Raw genomic sequence first — 22,019 nt, 5'->3', positions numbered from 1 at the left:
AGAGAGGTTGAATCTCGATCTCTCAATTTTTCTCTCGAGCTCCCTCCTCTCCCTTTGTCATTCTAGCTGCCTGCTGCCTCCGCAGTGTCCCTTTAGCTCTCTCTGCGCTAAATGCCTGCGCTTTAGACCAGAGGGTGCGCAAAGCAGAACGATTAGTCCGGACCTGCCTTGGTGACCCCATGGCATCCCCTAGAACCGTAACCGTCGTGGCCCTCTCAGTGGCCCTGGGACTCTTCTTTGTTTTCATGGGGACTATCAAGTTGACCCCCAGGCTCAGCAAGGATGCCTACAGTGAGATGGTAAGTGAAGTCAACGGGTGATGAGGAGCGCACTCCGAAGGGATGGAGAGTACCTCTCCCCTTCTTTCCTCCCTGGTCCAAGGTCCCAGCCCTTTCACCCCTACCCCCACCCCGGACCCTCCCTTCTCCCCAACAACTTTGCGCTGGGAAGGAGCAGCTGGACGAGAGGGAGATCGTTTGTGGGCTAGCTGGGAACAACTGTTTGGGAGCCACTGAATGCCAGTTGGGGGAGGGGTTGCCCAAGTAAACCCTCCACCCCCAAGTAAACCCGAGGGCTGAGACCTGCGTAACACCTGTCACCGGCAGGAGCCCTTTCCTCCTTCCAGCACACCCAAAGTCCGGGCAACCAGTCTGCAAGTCTGATTGCTTCCCTTGGAGCTAAGAGTTTAGCAAGCTGGAGAGTTTATTTATCTTGGGGAAGAACAAAAGGGAAGGAGGAAAGAGCTGAGGGCGAATGGGCTACTAATACAAGCAATTTTTAGGGGCAGAGATGGTATCCCTCATCCCAGATGGGGAGCGGATGGTATTCCCCTAGCTGCCTGGGCGTGTGTCTATATCCTCGAGACAAAAGCAGATTTGGCCCAAATAAAGGTCACTGAAACCCTGCTTCTTCTTCTCTCAAGGGAAAGCTGGATGTTTTGTTTTATTTTGTGTTGTTTCTGGGCTAATCTGCAGTCTGCTTTTTCCCTCCCGCAAAATAGTCCATAATCCCCATCTTGGCTCCTGTGGATGCCCAAGGCCAGGCCCTCTGCAGGGTTTCCCCTCTGCAGAGTTCAAATCACCTGAAGGTGACTGACCAAAACATCTCCTCTGCAACCTGGGGGCTGGGCTGCACTCCCCAGCTGGGCGTGAAGAGGACTTGTTCCCAGGCTGTGGAGTAGGAAGGAGATGACAGGGGATGTTTCCAGCACTTTCTTGCTCTCTCGCTTCTCCTCCAGTCACTCTGCTTCTTCATTACCCCACCCCAGCTGAAGAGAACCTGCTTCTCATTGCTTCTGCCAGACTGCCAGTCCTGGGAGGGAACCCATTACTGGGCTCTCAAGGTCAAGAAGGAAAGGAGCTTAGGAGAGAAAAAGGAGGAGAGAAGAGGCAAGAGGGACTCCCCATTAGGGCTGAGGCTAGGAGGAATAGCCCCACACGCTGACAGTTGACAGGAATAAATCGCTCTCATGGAGCTCACTGCGGAGCCTTCCAGAGCCCCTCAACCATGAGCTGCAAATGGATGGAGCCTGGCAAATCATAGATACTCGGAAATGTTTGCAAGAAGCTCTGGCTTCAGTCTCAGGGTTTAAGCTTGTGTTTCCCATGTCTCTCTCATCACAGGATCACCTTGGGGTCAGGGAGGGCAGCTAACACTCAAGGGCCAAGGGCTAGCCCCAGTGGCAAATCCTAATGCATTTCTCTTTCCCGCTTTCCCTCCTCCCATAACATTTGACCAGATGGAAATGAAATCAGGTCAAAATGAGTATCCAAGACAGCCTGCATTGGGGAGAAGAGGGGAGGGGAGAGGAGGTGGGGTAGCAGAAGCCACCAAAGGCAGAGGGAAAGGGTGGAGGGGAATTGCCACTATATTTTTATCTTGGCAGTAGTAGTTTGGCGTTAGGTTATAAATAAATGCATATGCTCTTGATTTTCTTTCCTTTTCATATATACATACATTTATATGTTTGTGTGTGTGTGTGTGCCTTAGGTATATTTAAGCTTTCCCTTTCTATAGGGACATAGTACCCTTCCTCAGTGTACTCCCTGTCTCCCTAGACCCTGCTCAGCTGCTTTAGAGGCCATCCAAGCTGCACCCTAAGTACAGTGTTAGGTTCTGCAGGCAATCCAACTAAGATGGAGTCACCGGGAAGCTTCCGATCAGCTTGGCAGGCGCTCAGGAGGAGAATCAGCCACAAATGGGTTTACAGTAGGTTTCTTCCCAGGGAGTGGAGCTGTCTGTTACAGTCTAGTGAAAGGCAGAATATATGAAGATTCCATATCATACAAAGGAAGATATTTAAATAGGTGTAATCTAATACAGCAGTACAGAATGATTGTGTGTGTGTGTGTCTGACTCTTTGCAACGCTATGGACTGTAGCCCACCAGGCTCCTCTGTCCATGGGGATTCTCTAGGCAAGAATAATGGAGTGGGTTGCCATGCCCTCCTCCAGGGGATCTTCCCAACCCAGGGATTGAACCCAGGTCTCCCGCATTGCAGGCGGATTCTTTACCAGCTGAGCTACCTGGGAAGCCGGGGTGTGTGTGTGTGTGTGTGTGTGTGCGCGCACGCGCGTGCGCGCATGCACAATTCTGTGCTTAAGGGCATCTGGAGGAAATGGAAGAACTATAGCTGGGAGGTAAACATCACAGTACTAAGAAGCTTAAAGAGAATTTTCAGACTGCCCTTGTCCAGAGTTCTCTCCTGTATTGAGTATTAGGCCCCAGGCTAGAGATGGCTTTCTGGCATAGGGCCCACTGCATTGTGCCTGGGCCAGCCTAGCTTTATTGTTGAACCCATAGAAAGTGGGGACAATTCAGTTCTAGTACAAAGAAGGTGCTCAGTTTATATTCATTGAATGGCTTGGTGAATGAATGAGTCATTGTAGCATTGTCTTGGCTGGTCACCACCCTTCAGATTTCTCTGGTTGGCTCTTGATGATGCAGTTCAGAAGTCATTTCTTGCCTCTTAGAAGCAGGTTACAGCCCCTCAGGACTCCAACCAGAGATCAGCTGGGATAATGATCTGGGATTTTCTGTTTTCCATTGAGGAGTGATTCCTCTGCATTGATGGAGTTAGTCAGGTATTGACTGCAATGGCTTTTTATATAAAATCTCAAGGTGTTGTTGTTGTTATTGTTTATGATTGTTCTTTAAAACATCTCAGTGAGGTAGATTCATTTTTTAAAGTTATGCTTATTTTATTGATGGATAAACAGAAACAAGGCAAGTTTAATGACTTATCCAAGATGCTAGGCTAAGCTGCTGCTGGAGCAGAGATTAGAAACCAAATCTGTGACTCAGTATTCCCAGTAGAGGAATCATTAATGGTTACAACTGCTTTTTTGGATGTCAGAACTTACGACCGGTTCTTGAAAATATGTGGCACATTCTTTCTCCTTTTTTGGTACCAGTTCAACTGTCCCAATCCCATATTTTGGGGTTTCATTTTACTTTGAAACCAATTTTTTTTAATTTGGATTTTCTTTTTGTTCTTCTGTCAACTATTTTTTGTTGTTGTTGTTCTAAAGCCATTAGTATTCTGTTTAGGTGTTATCCCGTCCATGGAGAATCACTGCTAAAAACTAGACAGACAAATGGATATGAACTTCTTTCCTGTCTCTACTGGGGAAGCCAGGAAAGGTTAGTGGAAAGAGTACAGACTTTGAGTCATATTGGTTTGGGTTCAAGACCTGACACTCCTGAAGCGTCTGCCTCAGTTTCCTCATCCGTAAAATGAGGATAATACCTACCACAGGAGGTTGTTGTAAATATTAACTGAGGTTGCATATGGAAGAATCTAGTACAGTATATGAATATGGTAGGTGTTCAAGAAATGCTCTGGGTTCAGGTGATGATATAATTGACACTATGTTATGCAGTGATTTCCTGACTAATTTGAAGGACCAGTTTAAGGGATTGAAATCAGGCATTTAAAAGAGCAGGTTGCTATTTTTACATGTGTTGGTGAACAGACCTCTATGCAATCAGCTAATATAGAAAACCTTACACTTGCTGCTGGGTAGTGCATAGTGGATCTCGTGCAGAATTTCTGGATGCCTCTCTTGAATAGCCCGTTTGGTATGTGTCACTCCATACCTCCTTCCAATTTAGCAAGTGTCACTATAGAGTACTCTAAATCCCACGTGAATGCAACACGACCGACCATTCCCTTGACTAAGTGCCTTCATTAATTCACTTGGAATTGGGAGACAGTACAGAAATGCTGTTAGGCAGTTTAACATATGAATGGTTGACTTGCTCTCTATTTGGTATTCAGCTCTTTGTAGCAGGGGTTCACTAGCAGTGGTTCTATCCCGCATGCACAAAGGGCCACAAATGGAACAGTAAGAAAACACCAAAAATCCTGTCACATTGAAGCCAAAGGATTTTTGACCCTGAAGAAGACACAGCAAGTCTTTGCCGCTTCTTTGCAGCCCCTCATAGGGAAGGTTTGTTGTTGATTTGAATGATTTGCTTATTTGTAGTTAAATGCCCTTCAGTATTTCCCCAGGGTTTTATTTAATGTCCACAGGTGATCTTTTATGCTTCCAATCACACTATTAATTGCATTCCAACTACATAATAAGATAGTAATTTACCAATGCTTAGACTGTTCTTTGAGGTGGTACAATATGTTTATTCCCTCAGAGAGGCGACTGACCCTGAGATGTGAAGTGACTTTGCTTAGTTTACACAGCTAGCTAGCCTAAGCTAAACTACATTGGAATTTATGCCAGGGAGCTTGTAGCTTCCAATGGCCAACAACTGTGCTTGTTTTAGAGCGACTTTTGACTGAGTGGAAGTCAGACCCTTCTCCCCTTAGATGCAATCTGGGAGGGATCCACTCTGGTTAGTAGGGTCAGGCTTGCAGCTTCCTTTTTAGGTGGGCATTATATGATAGTGGAAAGTAGAACTGCTTAAAAGGTGTTTTTATTCACATGATATTTGGCAATTAAGCATGTGATGGCTTTTTATTGCATTTAAGAGATGATCTATCATTCACATATGGCTTTTTTTTTCCCTACAGAGATTCAGGAAAATCATACTTGAGTCAGTAAATTTTTCAGCACTTATGTAGCCTTTATGATCTAATATAGCAACCAGACTGAGGTTTTTAGCCAAAATATATTTTTGTCAATGCTCTCTTCTGCTTTCATATAGTTTTCCCCTATAAATTGTATTGAAGTATAACATACATACTGAAATGTACACCTAAGTGTACAGCTCAAGGAATTTTAAGAATCCTGTGTAACCTAGATCAAGAAATAGAACATGACCAGCATCCCAGAAACTAACCTCATGGCCCCTTCCCGTTAGTACCTACATCCACTCCCTGCATAAATCCCAACTTCCAACAATATAAGTTAGTTTTTTCTGTTTTTACTTGGCTGCCTCATGCAAAGAGTTGGCTCATTGGAAAAGACGCTGATGCTAGGAAAGATTGAAGGCAGGAGGAGAAGCAGACAACAGAGGATGAGATGGTTGGATGGCACCACCGATTCAATGGACATGAGTTTGAACAAACTCTGGGAGATAGTGAAGGACAGGGAAGCCTGGCATGTTGCAGTCCGTGGTGTTGCAAATAATCAAACATGACTGAGAGACTGAATAGCAACAAATAAATGGAATTATACAGTATATTAGCCAAAAATTTTTTTTTTCGTTTGCCTAACTGGTATAAGTGAACTAAAGTGGAACAAATTATTTGCCCTCTCTTCCCATTTTGTCCTGTTAGCTGGCTTGGATGGGTAATTAACTGTAATCGAAGATGAGTATTATTAGACAGTTGTGAGGTGTTCAAGTTTAATGTAATTAATATGAGATCATGAACCCTGGAGTGTTGTGAAGACTAAATGATAAGAAGCAAAAAGATATGACTAAAGAAAGGTTCCATATACGTTTGATTCATGTCTGAATCATACCATCTCATACTATACAAATGAACGGGCTTGAAACATTGCTATTATCATTAAAGTAATTACTGTGGCTTGCAAATATATGGATTTCTAATTGTGTGCTTCAGTAATGATAAAATATGTGTATGTGGCCCTTGGTTGATGCTATGATGTTATGATTCTTTGACCAAATCTCCAAAATGCTCATTTAATTTCAAAAGGGGGGAAACTGAGGTAATACAATACTTAACTAATTTTCTCCAAGCAATTTAGGGGCAAAACTAGAATTGGAATTTAGCTAATATGGATATTTCTGGATGACTGTCTTTGACTAAAGGTATTTGAAAAGGTTGACTAAACACTTCTCTCTCCTTTTACTATAAGGAAACTATGGTTACAGGGTCTGGGTCATGGCAATGAAAAAGAAACAGACCTATACAAAGTCTGCAAGAAAGAAACAGACCTAACAAAGTGAACTGGGAGAGCCTTTTGAGAGAGTGACTCAGTTAACTCTTTATTCTTACTGTCACAACAATTAAAGTCTTTAGAGATCTAATTACTATAGACATGTGACCCTTCTATTAGAATTGAGGTGACCTGGCCCAAGTCTTGTGGGGGCTGGCAATAGTAGGATACTTTTGATGTCTCTATCCTGTTCCACAGGAGAAAGAATAAAGGGCTTCCTATACTGTCAAGACCCTATCCAAGCTGAGTCCCATCTCTAACAAGTTAGACATTCACTGTCTGGAGTCCTGGAGAAGAGACGCTATCTGTACCTACTCAGCTTTGAACCAAAGATGTGATGAAATGACTTATCCACACGCAGTTTCCTCTTGAGAAAAGAAGGAAAGAAAGAGGCAACTGCTGCATACAAATATCCACAGCTGCAGTTCCAGAGGTTAGATAAACTGAAAAAGTAATATGGAGTTATACCAAATGGAGAGAAAAGCGTTCATCGAGGCCATAGGAACTTGATTTAAAGACCTGGAATTTGGCCTAAAGGTTCTACTATAGTATAGATAAAAATCTATTCTTCAATGATGGGTGGTTAGCCCTAGGCAAAACAAAGGAATGTTTCCAGAAGCCACTCAGTCACCATCTAGAAATCTTCGCTCTGAACTGATTGTAAGAAAATCATCCTGCTTCCTGTGTTTATTATGTTAGAAGGTTACACTTAGGATTTAGGATCTGCCTCTTGGGGAGCTTTGTGTTGCTAATTAGAAAAAGTCCAACCTTCAGAGTGATAAGAAAAACTCTTGGGTCTAGATTTCTTCCCCTCATGTCCCCTGCTACCATCACTAGAGTGTAGAGAGACAGAGAGTGAGCAGGTGGCATCTAGGCTAATAGTGAGAGGAAACCACCAGATGCCCTATCCCTTGACTCAACTCTGATCCATATGTGTCTAGCTCAGTTAAACCCAGAGTTTTACTCTTCCTACTGGTCAACCTCTCCTAATTTCTCTCCGAAAATCCCTGATTTAACCTAAAATGAGAAGGAGGAGGAAGGACTGATACTTTGAGTTTTCTTATATGCTCAGTAACAGGGTAGGGACTAGAGGTGAATGAAGTGAAAGTTGCTCAGTCATGTCCAGCTCTTTGTGACCCCATAGACTGTAGCCTGCCAGGCTCCTCTGTCCATGGGATTCTCCAGGCAAGAATACTGGAGTGGGTGGCCATTCCCTTCTCCAGGGGATCTTCCCAACCCAGGGATCAAACCTGGGTCTCCTACATTGCAGGCAGATTCTTTACCATCTGAGCTACCAAGGAACCCAAATTATTTGGAAGCTTCAAGAGTCAGATCAGATCACCAAAAATGAGAATGCTGTGAGCAAGGAGATCAAACCAGTCAGAGGTGAATAAAGGCAAATAAAGACAACTAAGACAGGATCTGACAGGGCCAGTGTTAGGAAGAGGTGTGAGGCAGGGTCATACAAGTGCAAAATTGGATCCTGCTTCTGTTTAAAGTTGTGATTTTTTTGTGTGTGTGGATATTATTAACCTTAATCAATGAGTGTTTTGGTGCCTTCTTAAATTTTGTACTCAGGGGACATAGCCTAACTCATTTCATCTTAGTCCCAGCTTTGCTCAGGAAAATGAGACTCAGAGAAGCAAGTAATTTGCCCAGGGGGCACCCAACTAGAAAGTAACAGAGATAGAATTTGAAGCCAAGCTTGTTTGAATCCAAACCCATGCTTTTTTTAAAAAAAAATCTAAACCATGGATCTTAAAACAGTACTCATAAAGGATTATCTTGTGCCACTCACGATAATTAGTCCATGAAATAAAGGTGCATTCACTAGAGAAATGACTTAACATTCGTTCCAAACTAGAGTGTGTGAACATTATTCTAAGCACCAGATGCTCCCAACAGGTCAAGTTGGCTTTCTGCCTGATTCTTATAATATTTGTCTTGCATCTGGTGCTTTTGACTATTCTCTTCTTAAAATTCTTGGCCCTTATGACCCCATCTCTCCTGTGTTGCCTCCTACTTTTCTAACCACACTTGCCTCTGTCTATGTTGTGGATTCTCTTCTTCCTCCCCTTATTAAAATGTCTGTCACACAAAATTTCCCACTGTATACATTCTACCTGGGAATACTGATGACTATCAATTCTGTATCTTTACCTCAGACCTCTATTACTGAGTTGCCTATGAGACAGCTCCACTTAGAGATGTCTTAGAGATAACTTCAACTAAAAAACTCCAAATTGAGTTCCTCATTCCTTCTTGCCTCTTCCCCCTCTTCTTCCGTATGCAGTCTTGACTTCTCCCTTTCCCTCCGTGGCCACATCTGATAAAACATCAATTCCTATTGACTTTGCATTCAAAGTATCCTTGACTCCATCCCTTCCCTCTATCCTTATTGTCCTTACTCTAGTCCAGGTCTCTCACCTGATCTCCTCACTTCCCGGCATACCTCTCCCAATCCATCCCTGATGCTACTTCCAGAGAGATCTTCCTTAAATGCAAATTATGTTGTTCTCTTGGCTTATAGGATAAAGTCCAGCTCCACAATGCAACACTCTATGATCTGATTCATATCTGTCGTCTCTGTCTCATGTCTCCCCCTTACCTCTCCCTCCCCCAACCTATGCTGAGCTGGGGCAGTGTTTGAAATACACCAGTCTATTATGTCCTACAGGGCCTTTACTCATCTAGCTTCCTCTGCCTGTACTGCTCTTCCCTTATTGATTCTGCAAACACCTGCTTTTCTTTAAGATTACATTCTACATTCATACATGTATGAAACGAGATGCCAGTCCAGGTTCAGTGCACGATGCTGGATGCTTGGGGCTGGTGCGCTGGGACGGCCCAGGGGGATGGTGTGGGGAGGGGGGAGGGAGGAGGGCTCAGGATGGGGAGCATGTGTATACCTGAAATTTAAAAATGTTAAAAATTATTTTAAAAAAAATAATAAATATGAAAAAAAAAAAAAGATTACATTCTAGCTTTTCTCAGTCCCCATCTAGGGAAATTTGACCACTCCAGTGCATCTCCACTGTACCTACGACCATAATGCTACATTGTATTTATGTACTTCCATAACTTTTCTTCCTATAAATGCAAACTTTAGGAAGGCAAGGTTTTGAATGATTGAAATCTGTATCCAGAGTACCAAGCACAATGCTTAGCACAAGGAGGCACTTAATAAATATTGAATGAATTAATGGATGCTTCATGAAAACAAAGTACTGGGCAAAACCAGGAAAAAACAGATTTGATAAAATCTCATCAATTTACTATAAGATAAGGATTGGGTCCATCTGAATAGTGAAAAATATTATTATCTATTACTCTAAGGTCAGTAAAATTCTATTACTTTGCAATATAACCAGTGCCTCCCTTCTTTGTTCCATGATATCTGCCTTTGGGCTACAATTAGACCTTATACAGTACTCTATTATATACCACTAACCATGCTGCTTCCATGATGTTTTTATGCATGTTTCCCCCTACTAGAACAACAGTTTCTTGACCCTGTTATATTCATCTCTATATCTCCATCACATAATCCATAATAGGTATTCAATAAGTGTTTACTGAATTAAAATTAATCAGTGCCTTGTAAAAGCCCAGGGATTTATGTCAATGACCATGAGAATGATTTTTGGCTTACTATATCTTAAAGATATATAAGGGGCTAACATTTGCATACATTTAAATTTTCTATTTGCTTAGCACACTTTAAAAAAAAATTTTACAGATTTCACAAATGTAAACTCCGACTCAGATATTTTTTGAATTATCAAAAATTCCAAATTAGGGAAGTCCAAATTAGTGAGGCTTTATTGTCTTGTTTCATTTTTGTTGTTGCTCATATGCATCTGCGTTTGGACAAAGTAGGCACTGGAAACGGAGAAGGCAATGGCACCCCACTCCAGTACTCTTGCCTGGAAAATCCCATGGATGGAGGAGCCTGGAAAGCTGCAGTCCATGGGGTCGCTGAGGGTCAGATACAATTGAGTGTCTTCACTTTCACTTTTCACTTGCATGCATTGGAGAGGGAAATGGCAACCCACTCCAGTGTTCTTGCCTGGAGAATCCCAGGGACAGGGGAGCCTGGTGGGCTGCCATCCGTGGGGTCACACAGAGTTGGACACGACTGAAGTGACTTAGCAGCAGTAGCAGCAGGCACTGGAAAATGTGGATATGGCTAATCTGTACCAGTTTTCATGGGCCCAATGAATTTTCTTCTAAATTCTTAATGTTGTTTATGATTTATAATCAGAAAAAAATTTTTTTCAAGGGTTTTTCCACTGCAGGGGGCCTGGGTTTGATCCCTGGTCTGGAACTAAGATCCCAAATCCCCATTGCTGACACTCACGCTTGGCAGAAAAAAAGTGTTTTTAAACTATAAAGTCAAATTCTGTTACCTTTGATGGTGTTACTAAGGATTAAATCACAAGGATCTCAGCAGATTGCTTGCTTTTTTCCCTTTATTATAAGATTTTTATTTAGGGGACATGGTAAATAAAGAACAGGACACCCTTGACTGGTGTGGAAAGGGAATAGTGGAGAAGAAGGACCTTGCTTGTGTGCTCTTCATTCTAATGGTAAAATCATGGTTAATGCAGCGATTTATTTCTTTATGATATTCCACTCTAGAAACGTGCTTACAAGAGCTATGTGCGAGCCCTCCCTCTGCTGAAGAAAATGGGGATCAATTCCATTCTCCTCCGCAAAAGCATTGGTGCTCTTGAGGTGGCCTGTGGCATTGTCATGACTCTTGTGCCTGGGCGTCCCAAAGATGTGGCCAACTTTTTCCTCCTCTTGCTGGTGTTGGCGGTCCTCTTCTTCCACCAGCTAGTCGGTGATCCTCTCAAACGCTACGCCCATGCCCTGGTGTTTGGAATCCTGCTCACCTGCCGCCTGCTGATTGCCCGCAAGCCTGAAGACCGGTCTTCTGAGAAGAAATCCTCGCCTCCAGGGAATGCGGGGAGTGACGGCAATGCCGGGAATACCGAGGAGCAGCCGTCCTTATACGAGAAGGCCCCTCAGGGCAAAATGAAATTGTCGTAGGAGAGCAGAAGTGCAAAAAATGGACCTTCCAGGCAGTTGCCTCCATGACACCCAGGAAGATGTCAGTGTGTGTTTTTCATTTGATTTATTTATCTTGGGGGAAAAGTGACACATATAACCTGCAAGTTGATGGTCCTATTGGCTTGTGTACACCTATACCCTAAAATGACCTCCCCACATAGACGTGTGTGCACCACCTTTAATCACTCTGGGGCAACTCTCACATCTTGCTGCATGTACATGTATATGGCTAACTATTGAAGTGTATTTGTGAGATGGATTCCAGCAAGCATGTGACTGTGAGATTATGTGTGGGTAAACGTTACTTACTCTGTGTGTGTGTGTGTGTGTGGGTGTGGGTGTGTGTATGTGTGTGTTCGCATGCATGTGTGAAGGAAAAGGCTCTGATCTTGAACTAATCCTGCATAGGTATCCTTTCCTTTATAGACTGATTCTAGTAAAGGCAGAATAAAACAAATCTCCTATAAAGAGAATCCCACTTACTTCTTGGTATAAAACAAACTATGTATTCCCATGGGATACAGGGATGCCTCATTAGATTAAGCTGAAAACTTAAACCTCCCGCTTTAGGAAAAAGTTCCTTCAATTTGAGACACTAAGTTACATGTAAAATGAATTAACCTCTACTTTAAAAGTTGTTTAAATTGTAAATACTCCATATTGAGTTTAATTAAAATAAGGGAAATAATGCAGTCAGTAGATAGTCTAATTCTTCAAGTGATAAAATTGGAAGTTTCACCTTGCCTTTGTCGGAGCCCAGCCTACTAAGCTCCTTTATTCACAGTTTGAAACTGAAACAATAAACTTGTTATCAGACATCTGTTTTGGATTTTCTTAAGCCAAAAGCTGCCTCATTTCCACTATTCTCAGCAGCTAACCAGGATTTGGCAGCTGCTCCACTGTTGCAGTTGAGGGAGCAAAGATTAGTCCTGTTACAAGTCTGTGAATCTCCAACTCTAGCTGTTCTCTTCAATCATCTGAAATTTGACAGAGGAGCTGTATCCAGTCTTTCCTGCCAATCAGATTCACTATTCTTACTGAATTTTCACTGAACTTTGCTAGTGTAAGCAGAGATCCAAGTTACCCCCATGGTTGTCTCCTCTACTATACCTCTTTCAGTGGGTGGAGTTTAGCTGGGGGAAGGACATTCAATATGGGTTAGTCGGATTGAGCAGTATGAAAATTTGCTTTCTTCATTATATACTGCTGCTTCTCCTTGTTAGATGTGCTCTGATGGTTTAAATATCATTGTGCCAGGGATGGGGAAAGGGGTGGGGGTGTTGTGTGTGGGGAGTACAAATTAATGTATTTTCTTCAGTGTCATTGTTCTTGTTAATTGATACCTCTCTGTCTTATTTCTCTCATTCTTTCAAAATAAACATTTTTGAAGTTTGGAGGAAATAGTCTGGACAAATAATGAAAGTCTAGAAAGAAAGTGTCATATCATGGGATTCAGGCTGTTTTATTTTTGAGTGGATGTGGGAGGAAAATAAAGACAAGGGGGAGCACAATAATATACTAGTGAGGTTAAAAACTTTCTAATCTCATTTAAATGGTTCACTCACAATTTTGTGATGTCAGCACATGAAACAGAAAGCCACAAAATTAAGATCTCAATACAATTCCCAGGTTTGGTGGTGCCAAGGGAAGGTTGAAGAATGATTTCACACAAAAAAAATTGCAGATGAATAAATAAAGATGAGCCAGCGTGTCTCACTATATATGTACCCACAAACTTGCACAAATTCCAGTGCCACAGACTTGTCACATTAGGCAAATTATTTTACCACACAGGGCCCCAATTTCATATACAAAAACAAGGTGATTGAAGGCTTAAATTCTTTCCAATTTACATATGAGTCTATGAAATGATTAAAATCATGAAAATGTGTCTCAAGAATTTTTCAGTTTTACTAGATAAGGAAGAGCAGCTATCATAGAAAATATTGAAGTCCGTTCTCATGCATGATTAAACACGAGTTCTTGAAAGTACTTTGAAAACCATGTAAGATGTGTCAAATAACCATTTTTGCTGTTCAGTTCAGTCGCTCAGTCGTGTCCTACTCTTTGCGACCCCATGAATTGCAGCACGCCAGGCCTCCCTGTCCATCACCAACTCCCCGTGTTCACTCAAACTCATATCCATCGAGTTGGTGATGCCATCCAGCCATCTCATTCTCTGTCGTCCCCTTCTCCTCCTGCCCCCAATCCCTCCCAGCATCAGAGTCTTTCCCAATGAGTCAGCTCTTCGCATGAGATGGCCAAAGTATTGGAGTTTCAGCTTTAGCATCAGTCCTTCCAAAGAACACCCAGGACTGACCTCCTTTAGAATGGACTGGTTGGATCTACTTGCAGTCCAAGGGACTTTCAGGAGTCTTCTCCAACACCACAGTTCAACAGCATCAATTCTTCGGCGCTCAGCTTTCTTCACAGTCCAACTTCCACATTTTTGCTGTAGTCTTTCCCAAATGCATCAACATAATCTGATTCTTCATCTCTCCCTAAGATTGCAAAGTTTCCTCCCACAGTTTTGCCTACAGTTTATGGGGCTTTTTTTGGCCTCAAAAAAATCTGTCAGAGTCACTAAATTTTTATCTTTTCTCGCCACTCCCCCACTCTAAGAAGATTAAGCCAGGGACTAATCTCAGGTCTCAGACTAAGCCCTTGTTGCTGTTTTAGCCAGTGTCTGTAAAGTCCATCGATTCCTCAAAGTTAGGAACCTTTGCATTTTGATTGGCCAGCTACGTACAAGACGCCGTTTCCAGCAAACCCTCGAAGGTATACATGCCCATTCTCGGTAAAAAGAAGGCCGATTCAGCTGTCCTTTCCTCTCACCTCCTAGAGACAGCTTCAGAGGTCTCAGGCCCTTTAGCTTAATTCTCTTGCCCAGCAAGGGAAAACAGCCTTTATTGAGAAGTTTGCAGTTTCATATTTTTCTACAAAGTCCCGACATTTGGAATCAGCCTGTGCAAAAGGATCACTATAAGTGGTCTTGTTAAATTCAAGAACCGAGACACTAATCGTTTTGTTTTACGCACAGTGACGAATGCGAACAATATTAGAACAAGGGGAACGTCAGCCAATCAGCTGATTTCAGCAGCAACCGCCGACTTGCTGCGCGTCCCCAGGCCCTGGCGGGTGTGGCGCGCGGCTCTGAGGAATTGAGTTTGCGTCAGCGTCAGCGCGCGCACCGCCTCGCGCCAGTGAGCTGTGACTCAACCAATCAAGCTTCAGCAGAGCACGTGGCTCCGCCCCGCCGCCTCCCGCGTCCCAGCGGAAGCGCATGCGCGGGGTGGAGCCCGTTTATTTGAATCCGAGAGGTGGAACCCGGAGGATTTGGGATCGCGGAGTGTACGAGGTGAGGTACTTTTAGACACACAGCAAAATGGGAGCCCAGGTACCGAAGAGAATTAATCTCCTGATTTCTGAGCAAGGCAGTCCTCCAAGGTGTCGGGTTTCCCCTAAACCAGGAATCTGCCCAGTGGGTCCGTGGTCGCGGCCAGGTTTGCTCCCTGTTGACACAGGCTGTGAGAGGGGAGTTCTTGGGGAGCGATGGGAAGGTTCCATCAGAAGGGGCCAGAAGCTGGTCGCCCGCCCTTTTTACGTAGGACCCGAGGAAACAACTGGCAACCTGGAACTTCCTGGTGGTCTAGACACACATATTGCTCTCCTTCCTGCTCCGGCCTTATCTGTTCTAGGGAGGTGGCGTTGAGTGTCATTATGACCATTCCTTTCGTTTTTCCCATTTGCAGCCCCAAATTTAGAAGTCATTCTGGCTTTCTCTCTTTTTCCCTACATCCAATTCTTTTGTTACGGCTTTGATAAATCTCCTTCCAAAACATTTCACGAATGCAATCATCTGTCTCTCTTACTGTTTACACTTTAGGCCAGGTTCAGACCACAGTCACATCTCTTCTGGCCCTTTGCTAAACTTTTTAAATTGTCTGTTTCCACTCCTGGACCCCGACATTCTATTCTCTGCGCTGTAGCTAAAACGATCTTAAAACATAAATCAGATGGTATCACTTTCTCTCTGACACTCTTCCCTTCCCCTTATAGTTAGTTGCCTATGACACTTAAAATCCAGACTCCTTGTTTTGGTTGGCAAACCCCAATATAGCAGTCCCTGTCTGCCTTTCTGACTTTGTCTCCCACTACTCTGTACCTCTTTCATGCCACTACTCATCCTCACCTCTTACTGGTGGTGTTGCTGTTTCTTTAACACACAAAGACCTTGCTTCAAGATCTTAGTATGTCTTGCTCTTTCCTCTCCATGAAATACTCTTTGACCGGATCTTAACATAGTTGGTTCCTCCTGGCATTTGAATTTAGCTTAAAGGTCACGTCAGAGAGGCTTTCTCTGAACACTTGTTCCACAGTAGCTTGTCACTGTCACCTCACCCCCCCTTTTTTTAATCACACCACTGTATATTATGTTCACTATTAGTTATTTACTTATTTATTGACTCGTGTGCCTTCCCATCCCACCCCCTGTAAGTTTCACTATAGCAGAGGCCTTGACTTTTTTATCCCTGATAAGTAGAACTGTGCTTGGCATATAGATGATGCTTAGTAATTATTTACTGAATAAGTGAATTAGCGAGGCATGTTTCTGTTCTGAGAATCCTTAGTTTGGCAATCAAACTTTGCACTGACAAGGCAGGCAGCATTAAAGATTAAAAGCAAAATCAAGGCAAAGTGGAGAGAAATAGGAGTGGAGAAAGTAACATTGAGTTCATGAGATGAATTAGTATTAGACTCACTTATGTGATATAGCCATTTTAGAAGAATTTGTTATGTTCCCTGTACTTTTACCATCTTTTTTCCCCCTCCCACAGGGCCAATTCAGCTGGTGAATGTTACCTTGGAGAGCTGTTTCTCTCTGTTACTCTTTAAGTCAAAGGGCTTTTTGAGAAGGTTAACCTATAGATTTTGTTGCCTGGATTGCTGTTGTTTTTTATTGTGTACTTGTATGCTAGGTACTCTGTACTAAATGTGGGGAGTACAGATAGGTGTGGTCCCTGTCTTTGGAGTAAAAAGGGAGGGACTGTTTGGCTGGTTAGTGACACCTTGACACTTGTTTTTGTATAGAACATGTGCAGTAATGTCATCTCAAAAGAAAGTTAACTCTTGGGCACGAAAGAGGACTTCACAGGATAGTAGTAGCTATCAGACTAGACTCTCGGCCTGGAGAGTAAAAGAGGACCTAAATGACTCAAAGAACATCTCAAAATGTGGACAGAACAATACTGTGGAAGATTATGAAGGCGCTGATGATCAAGCAGAAAATGCTCTGCAGATAGCATTGAGATACTTTGAGAAAGGTAAGAGATTGTTTTCCTTGTGTAAGGCCTGTTCCTGTGAAAAATTTCTAGACTCTTTTGGTAAGGATTTTTAAAGGAAAGCATATTTTTGCTCATTCATGATTTTTGTTTATTTAATGGACATTTATTGAGCACTTAACTACATATCAGTATGCTAGGTACTAGGGATACAACAACAAAGAAGGTTCCAGCAGAGTGGTTTTCAAACTGTTGTACACTGGGATTAAATTACCTCAGAATCTTTTTCTTTTAATATTGATTTATTTGACCGCATCATGGATGCAGCTTTGTCACGGGAGGTACTCGGGGTCTTTGTTGTGTCATGTGGGGTCTTTCGTTTCACAGACTCTCTAGTTGTGGCACGAGGTCTCAGTAGTTCTGCAGCATGTGGGATCTTAGTTTCCTGACTGAGAATCGAACCCGAGTCCCCTGCATTGCACAGCAGATTCTTAACCACTGGACCACCAGAGAAATCCCCTACCCGAGAATCTTTAGAAACCACTGGTACCGGGCATCCACTCTTAGATTTTCTGATTTTATTAGTATGGGACACAACTTGGGCATTGGAATTTTTCAACAGCTCTCTAAGTGATTCAAATGTGTAGGAAAGCTTGTGAACCACTGTCTTAGTTATTGAAAACACCTTAGTCTTGGTGCTTTATTTAGTTTAGAGCAAAGAAACCAGGGCAGGACTCAGTTTTCCTGCTGTCAAATATTCTAGGGTTGTAAGGGCTTTGAAGGGTTTTTAGAAAGACTTTTTTTTACATAAAGCTGTTCCTTTGAAGTAGTCTAATTGTAACTGTTGAGGCTGAGGAGTGAGAGAGTTTTAAAGTCCTCACTGTTTACTATTGTTCCTCTTTCAGGTCCCATTAAAACTTCACAGAATAAAGAGAAACACTTGAAAACTGTGGAAAATGTGGCATGGAAGAATGGGTTAGCTCCAGAAGGAATCGACATTCTATTAAGTGTGGCACTCAGTGGCAAATTTGGTATGTCACAGGGATAAATTTTTCAGCATTAGTTTTGCCTTTCAGAATTTGAATTACATTGTTGATTGGAATCAGATGCAGTTAAAGAACTGTATATTTTTCCTATTCTCTTCATAAAACCAATCTAAGATTATACAAATGGACCTTTCTTATGTCCAAACTTCGATTGTGGCGCAGCTGGTAAAGAATCTGCCCGCAATGCTGGAGACCTGGGTTTGATCCCTGGGTTGGGAAGATCCCCTGGAGGAGGGAAAGGCTACCCACTCCAGTTTTCTGGCCCAGAGAATTCCATGGACTGTATAGTCCATGGGGTTGCAAAGAGTCGGACACGACTGAACGACTTTCACTTTCAGTCAGTATGTTGAAACTACCTTAACGAAAAGTTGCTATGTGCATATGCTGAAAATGGCTAGTTATCACATTTTTATTTTTAAAATGGATTCTTGTTACCAAATGCTTAGAAGCGATTTTTAGTATTTCTGTTAGGAAGGGTAGATAATAGTTAGTGTTGCTGGAAGGCACATTAAGAGATCACTAGTACTCTTGCCTGGAAAATCCCATGGATGGAGGAGCCTGGTAGGCTGCAGTCCATGGGGTCTTGAAGAGTCGGACACGACTGAGCGACTTCACTTTCACTTCTCACTTTCACGCATTGGAGAAGGAAATGGCAACCCACTCCAGTGTTCTTGCCTGGAGAATCCCAGGGACGGGGGAGCCTGGTGGGCTGCCATCTATGGGGTCACACAGAGTCAGACACGACTGAAGCAACTTAGCAGCAGCAGCAGTGTTCTTTATTGCCTTTAGTTTCACTTATCAGTGACAATAAGTCGCTGTTGATATTGTCTCCATTCCATTGTCTGTGGCTTTAACCGTTAAGATGCTTTTTCTTTGGAGTAAATGCTTCCTTTTCTGTTCTAAGTTCATTTGTATGGGGGTGGGGGGAATCTTAGAAAGAAATAGTATCTGTCCATTATTCTTTTCACTTAAGAACCTTTTAACCTACCCTCATCCAAATTTAGACTTAGAGAGTATTTTAGCTCTTGAACATTCTCATTTTCAACTGAAGCCCAGAGTGGTTAAAGAGACTTGCTTCATCTCAGAGCTAGAACCAGGGAACTCTGGTCTCCTTATTCCCCTTCTAGTGTTTATAGTGCACCACACTGCTATCAGATTTTCTACTTTTTTTCTTTAAGACAACTGTCAAAATTGGATACTTAATATACCATTTTGCATATTGGGTACCTTTGTGCATATCCTATCATGTTTGCAAGGGTGTGTGTTAGTCCCTCAGTTGTGTCCGACTCTTTGCTACCCCATGGTCTGTAGCCTGCCAGGCTCCTTTGTCCATGGGATTCTCCAGGCAAGAATACTGGAGTGGGTTGCCATTTGCAAGGGTACGTATGTGTATTTTAAAGAAACAATGCATGACTAGCTGAATTCAGTATATGACTTCTGGGTATTTTAGTTCTCTATTTTTACCTGATTAGTGTTCTCTGTTTTCCTAGAAAGTTAAATTTGACCTAATAAAATTGGTCTTCTTATAAGTGGTTTCAGATTGTTTGCTTCTAACAAATATCCATGAATTCATATTTACCTAATTAGTGTCCCTCGAGGACAATTTTATCTATTCCTTCTCCCCTTAAAACATGTATAGAATATACAGATGTTTTCTACTTTGGAATTTCTCTTTTCTTTTATGATATCTCAGAAATAAACGATTAGGTTTTCGTGATGTTTGCTAGGTCTTGTAGCAAATGCATGTGTTTTTAAAAATGCATGCCTCAGGCTTTGAAACTTGTATATAACAATTTGTAAAATAATCTAGCTTTCTAGTCTAATTTCATTTTTCTATTAAGCTGGAATTTGGAGATATTAAAGGTAGCCTCCTTAATTGCTTTTCTCCTTTTTGTTATTTCTATAATATCCCCCATCACTATTAGATCTTTGTATGTAACTCCTTTGCTAAGTTGAAATGCATTTGCTAGAAATGTCATAATTAGGTACAAAGGGACTTTGTACTCTTTAGTAATTAAAAAGTTACTGGGAAGTAAGAATAGAGTCAATATTCTATTCAACATAGAATTCTCCCCTTGAATTTGGTATATGTATAGAGTATTAGTAGTCAGACTGTTATAAACTGTACAAGAATTGGGAGATGGGAATAGGGGAGAAGAGAGGTAAAAACAAGAAATCACGGAGTGGAAAGCAGAGATTTTTATTCTTATGATTCATTACCTGCCATCACCGCTTCCTTTTTTCAACGCAAAATAATGGGGTAGAAATTGATGAGACACATTGTTGTAGTTATGTGGGATAAGTAAATCTAGAGAACATGATGACTAAAGTTAGTAATATTGTATAGAATGTTGGAAATTTGCAAGAGAATAGACTTTAGGTGCTCTTATCACAGAGAAGAAAATGGTAACTATGTAAGGAAATAAAATGTTGATCAGCTTGACTATAGTAGTCATTTTACTATAATAGGTATACAGTATCTGCCAGGTGTTTACATGTTCAGTTCAGTTCAGTCACTCAGTCGTGTCCGACTCTTTGCGACCCCATTAATTGCAGCACGCCAGGCCTCCCTGTCCATCACCAACTCAGAGTTCACTCAAACTCATGTCCATCGAGTCGGTGATACCATCCAGCCATCTCATCCTCTGTCGTCCCCTTCTCCTGCCCCCAATCCCTCCCAGCATCAGTCTTTTCCAATGATACAACTGTAAATACAATGTAAATACAATGTAAATGCAATGTAAATAGTTGCCTGTGTATGCCTAATTCAAGCTTTGCTTTTTGGAACTTTATGTAATATTTTTTAGGAATACTTTGTGTGTTTAGTTGAATTCACAGATGTGGAACTTGAGGATATGGAGGGCTGATTATATCATATCATCATGTTGTGCATCTTAAATATAAACAATTTTTACTAAGGAAAAAAAAACAAGAGGTCTGCACCTGTAGGAAAATAAAAGACATGTATAAGACTTTTCTGAGAATGCTACTTATGGGTGAAGTTAAGAACAGTGTTATCTTAGTGAATGGATGTGATCACCATGCTATAGTACATTTAAGACAGTGTTTAAAGACCTGTATATTTCTAAGAATGCTACTCTCGGGAGAAATTGAGAACAGTGTTATACTGAATGGATGTGATTACCACACTGTAATGCCTTTAAAACATTGGTTAAAAACACATGTATCCAAGATACAGTTGTGGCTTCTACTTGTATGAGAAGTTGAGAACACTAGTTTTTCAGTGAATGGTTCTGATCACCACAGTATAACGCAAATAAAACAATGTTTAAATATAAAAATTGATAATGTATGTATATATAAAATTATTGAAGCCTTAATAAGCAGAAGCTGATATAGGGTGTATATTAAGACAAAGCTACTGGTCACATCACTTCTATTAGCAGATGGGAGAATAGCATGGAAGCCAGAGAATGATGGAAAGATTGGACCAATATAGAATGACAATACTACCAGCTAATAGGGTAGTTGTTTCATTCTGGTATCCTTTCCATTTTGGGGGCGTGGATGGAGAATACAAATGAATCTATCTATTCTTAAATGTAGCAGCTGATGTAAGATGTCTTACAGGAGATTTAAATAAATCAGAATCTATTATGCCATTTTAAAAAGTCCTTGAAATTTTCCTAGGAGTAAAACACTATTTTTGAGATGTAATTCACATACCATAAAATTCACCCTTTGGAAGCATATGGGGTTGGTTTTGTTCTTTTTTTTTTTTTTTTAAAGCATATCCATGGAGTTGGGTGGGCTTCCCAGGTCTGCCTACAATGCAGTCCATCTGCAATCCAGGAGACCCTGGTTCAATTCCTGGGTCAGCAAGATCCCCTGGAGATGGGATAAGCTACCCACTCCAGTATTCTTGGGTTTCCCTGGTGGCTCAGAAGGTAAAGAATCTACCTGCAATGTGGGAGACCTGGGTTTGATCCCTGGGTTGAGAAGATCCCCTGGAAAAGGGAATGGCTACTCACTCCAGTATTCTGGCCTGGAGAATTCCATGGACTGTATAGTCCATGGGGTTGCAAAGAGTCGGACATGACTAAGTAACTAAGCACAGCACATAGAATTGGGCAATTATCACTACTATCTAATGTCCAAACATTTTCATCCTTCCAAGAAGAAATCCTGTATTCATCTTCCATTGTTAGATAGAAATATTAGAGCCAAAGAATTTGCTTTATAGTTTATATTAGAAGTTAAAGGTACATTTTTGTTTCAAACTATGCTTTGTA

The 22,019-nt window shown here is 41.8% G+C and overlaps 2 protein-coding genes across 2 annotated transcripts in view; both read left to right on the top strand.

Moving 5' to 3' along the window:
• The first annotated feature begins 2 nt into the window (after positions 1–2).
• TMEM35A (transmembrane protein 35A) lies at positions 3–12,839 on the top strand. The gene is made up of 2 exons (XM_061409223.1): positions 3–299; positions 11,004–12,839. Exons 1-2 carry the CDS (start codon positions 180–182, stop codon positions 11,415–11,417), a joined length of 534 nt encoding a protein of 177 aa, XP_061265207.1. The 5' UTR covers positions 3–179; the 3' UTR covers positions 11,418–12,839.
• A 1,851-nt stretch (positions 12,840–14,690) lies between these two features.
• The window catches only part of CENPI (centromere protein I), a 68,193-nt gene continuing 60,864 nt past the window's right edge, over positions 14,691–22,019 (top strand). The window contains exons 1-3 of the mRNA XM_061409222.1: positions 14,691–14,796; positions 16,530–16,762; positions 17,626–17,751. Coding sequence (XP_061265206.1) covers positions 16,543–16,762; positions 17,626–17,751 — 346 coding nt within the window. The 5' untranslated portion in view covers positions 14,691–14,796; positions 16,530–16,542. The remainder of the gene's footprint in view (positions 14,797–16,529; positions 16,763–17,625; positions 17,752–22,019) is intronic.

Source organism: Bos javanicus, chromosome X (assembly GCF_032452875.1).
Source record: "Bos javanicus breed banteng chromosome X, ARS-OSU_banteng_1.0, whole genome shotgun sequence".
Taxonomy (NCBI): Eukaryota; Metazoa; Chordata; class Mammalia; order Artiodactyla; family Bovidae; genus Bos; species Bos javanicus.
Note: the sequence above shows the minus strand (reverse complement) of the source record. Positions and strands in the feature narration are given on the sequence as shown.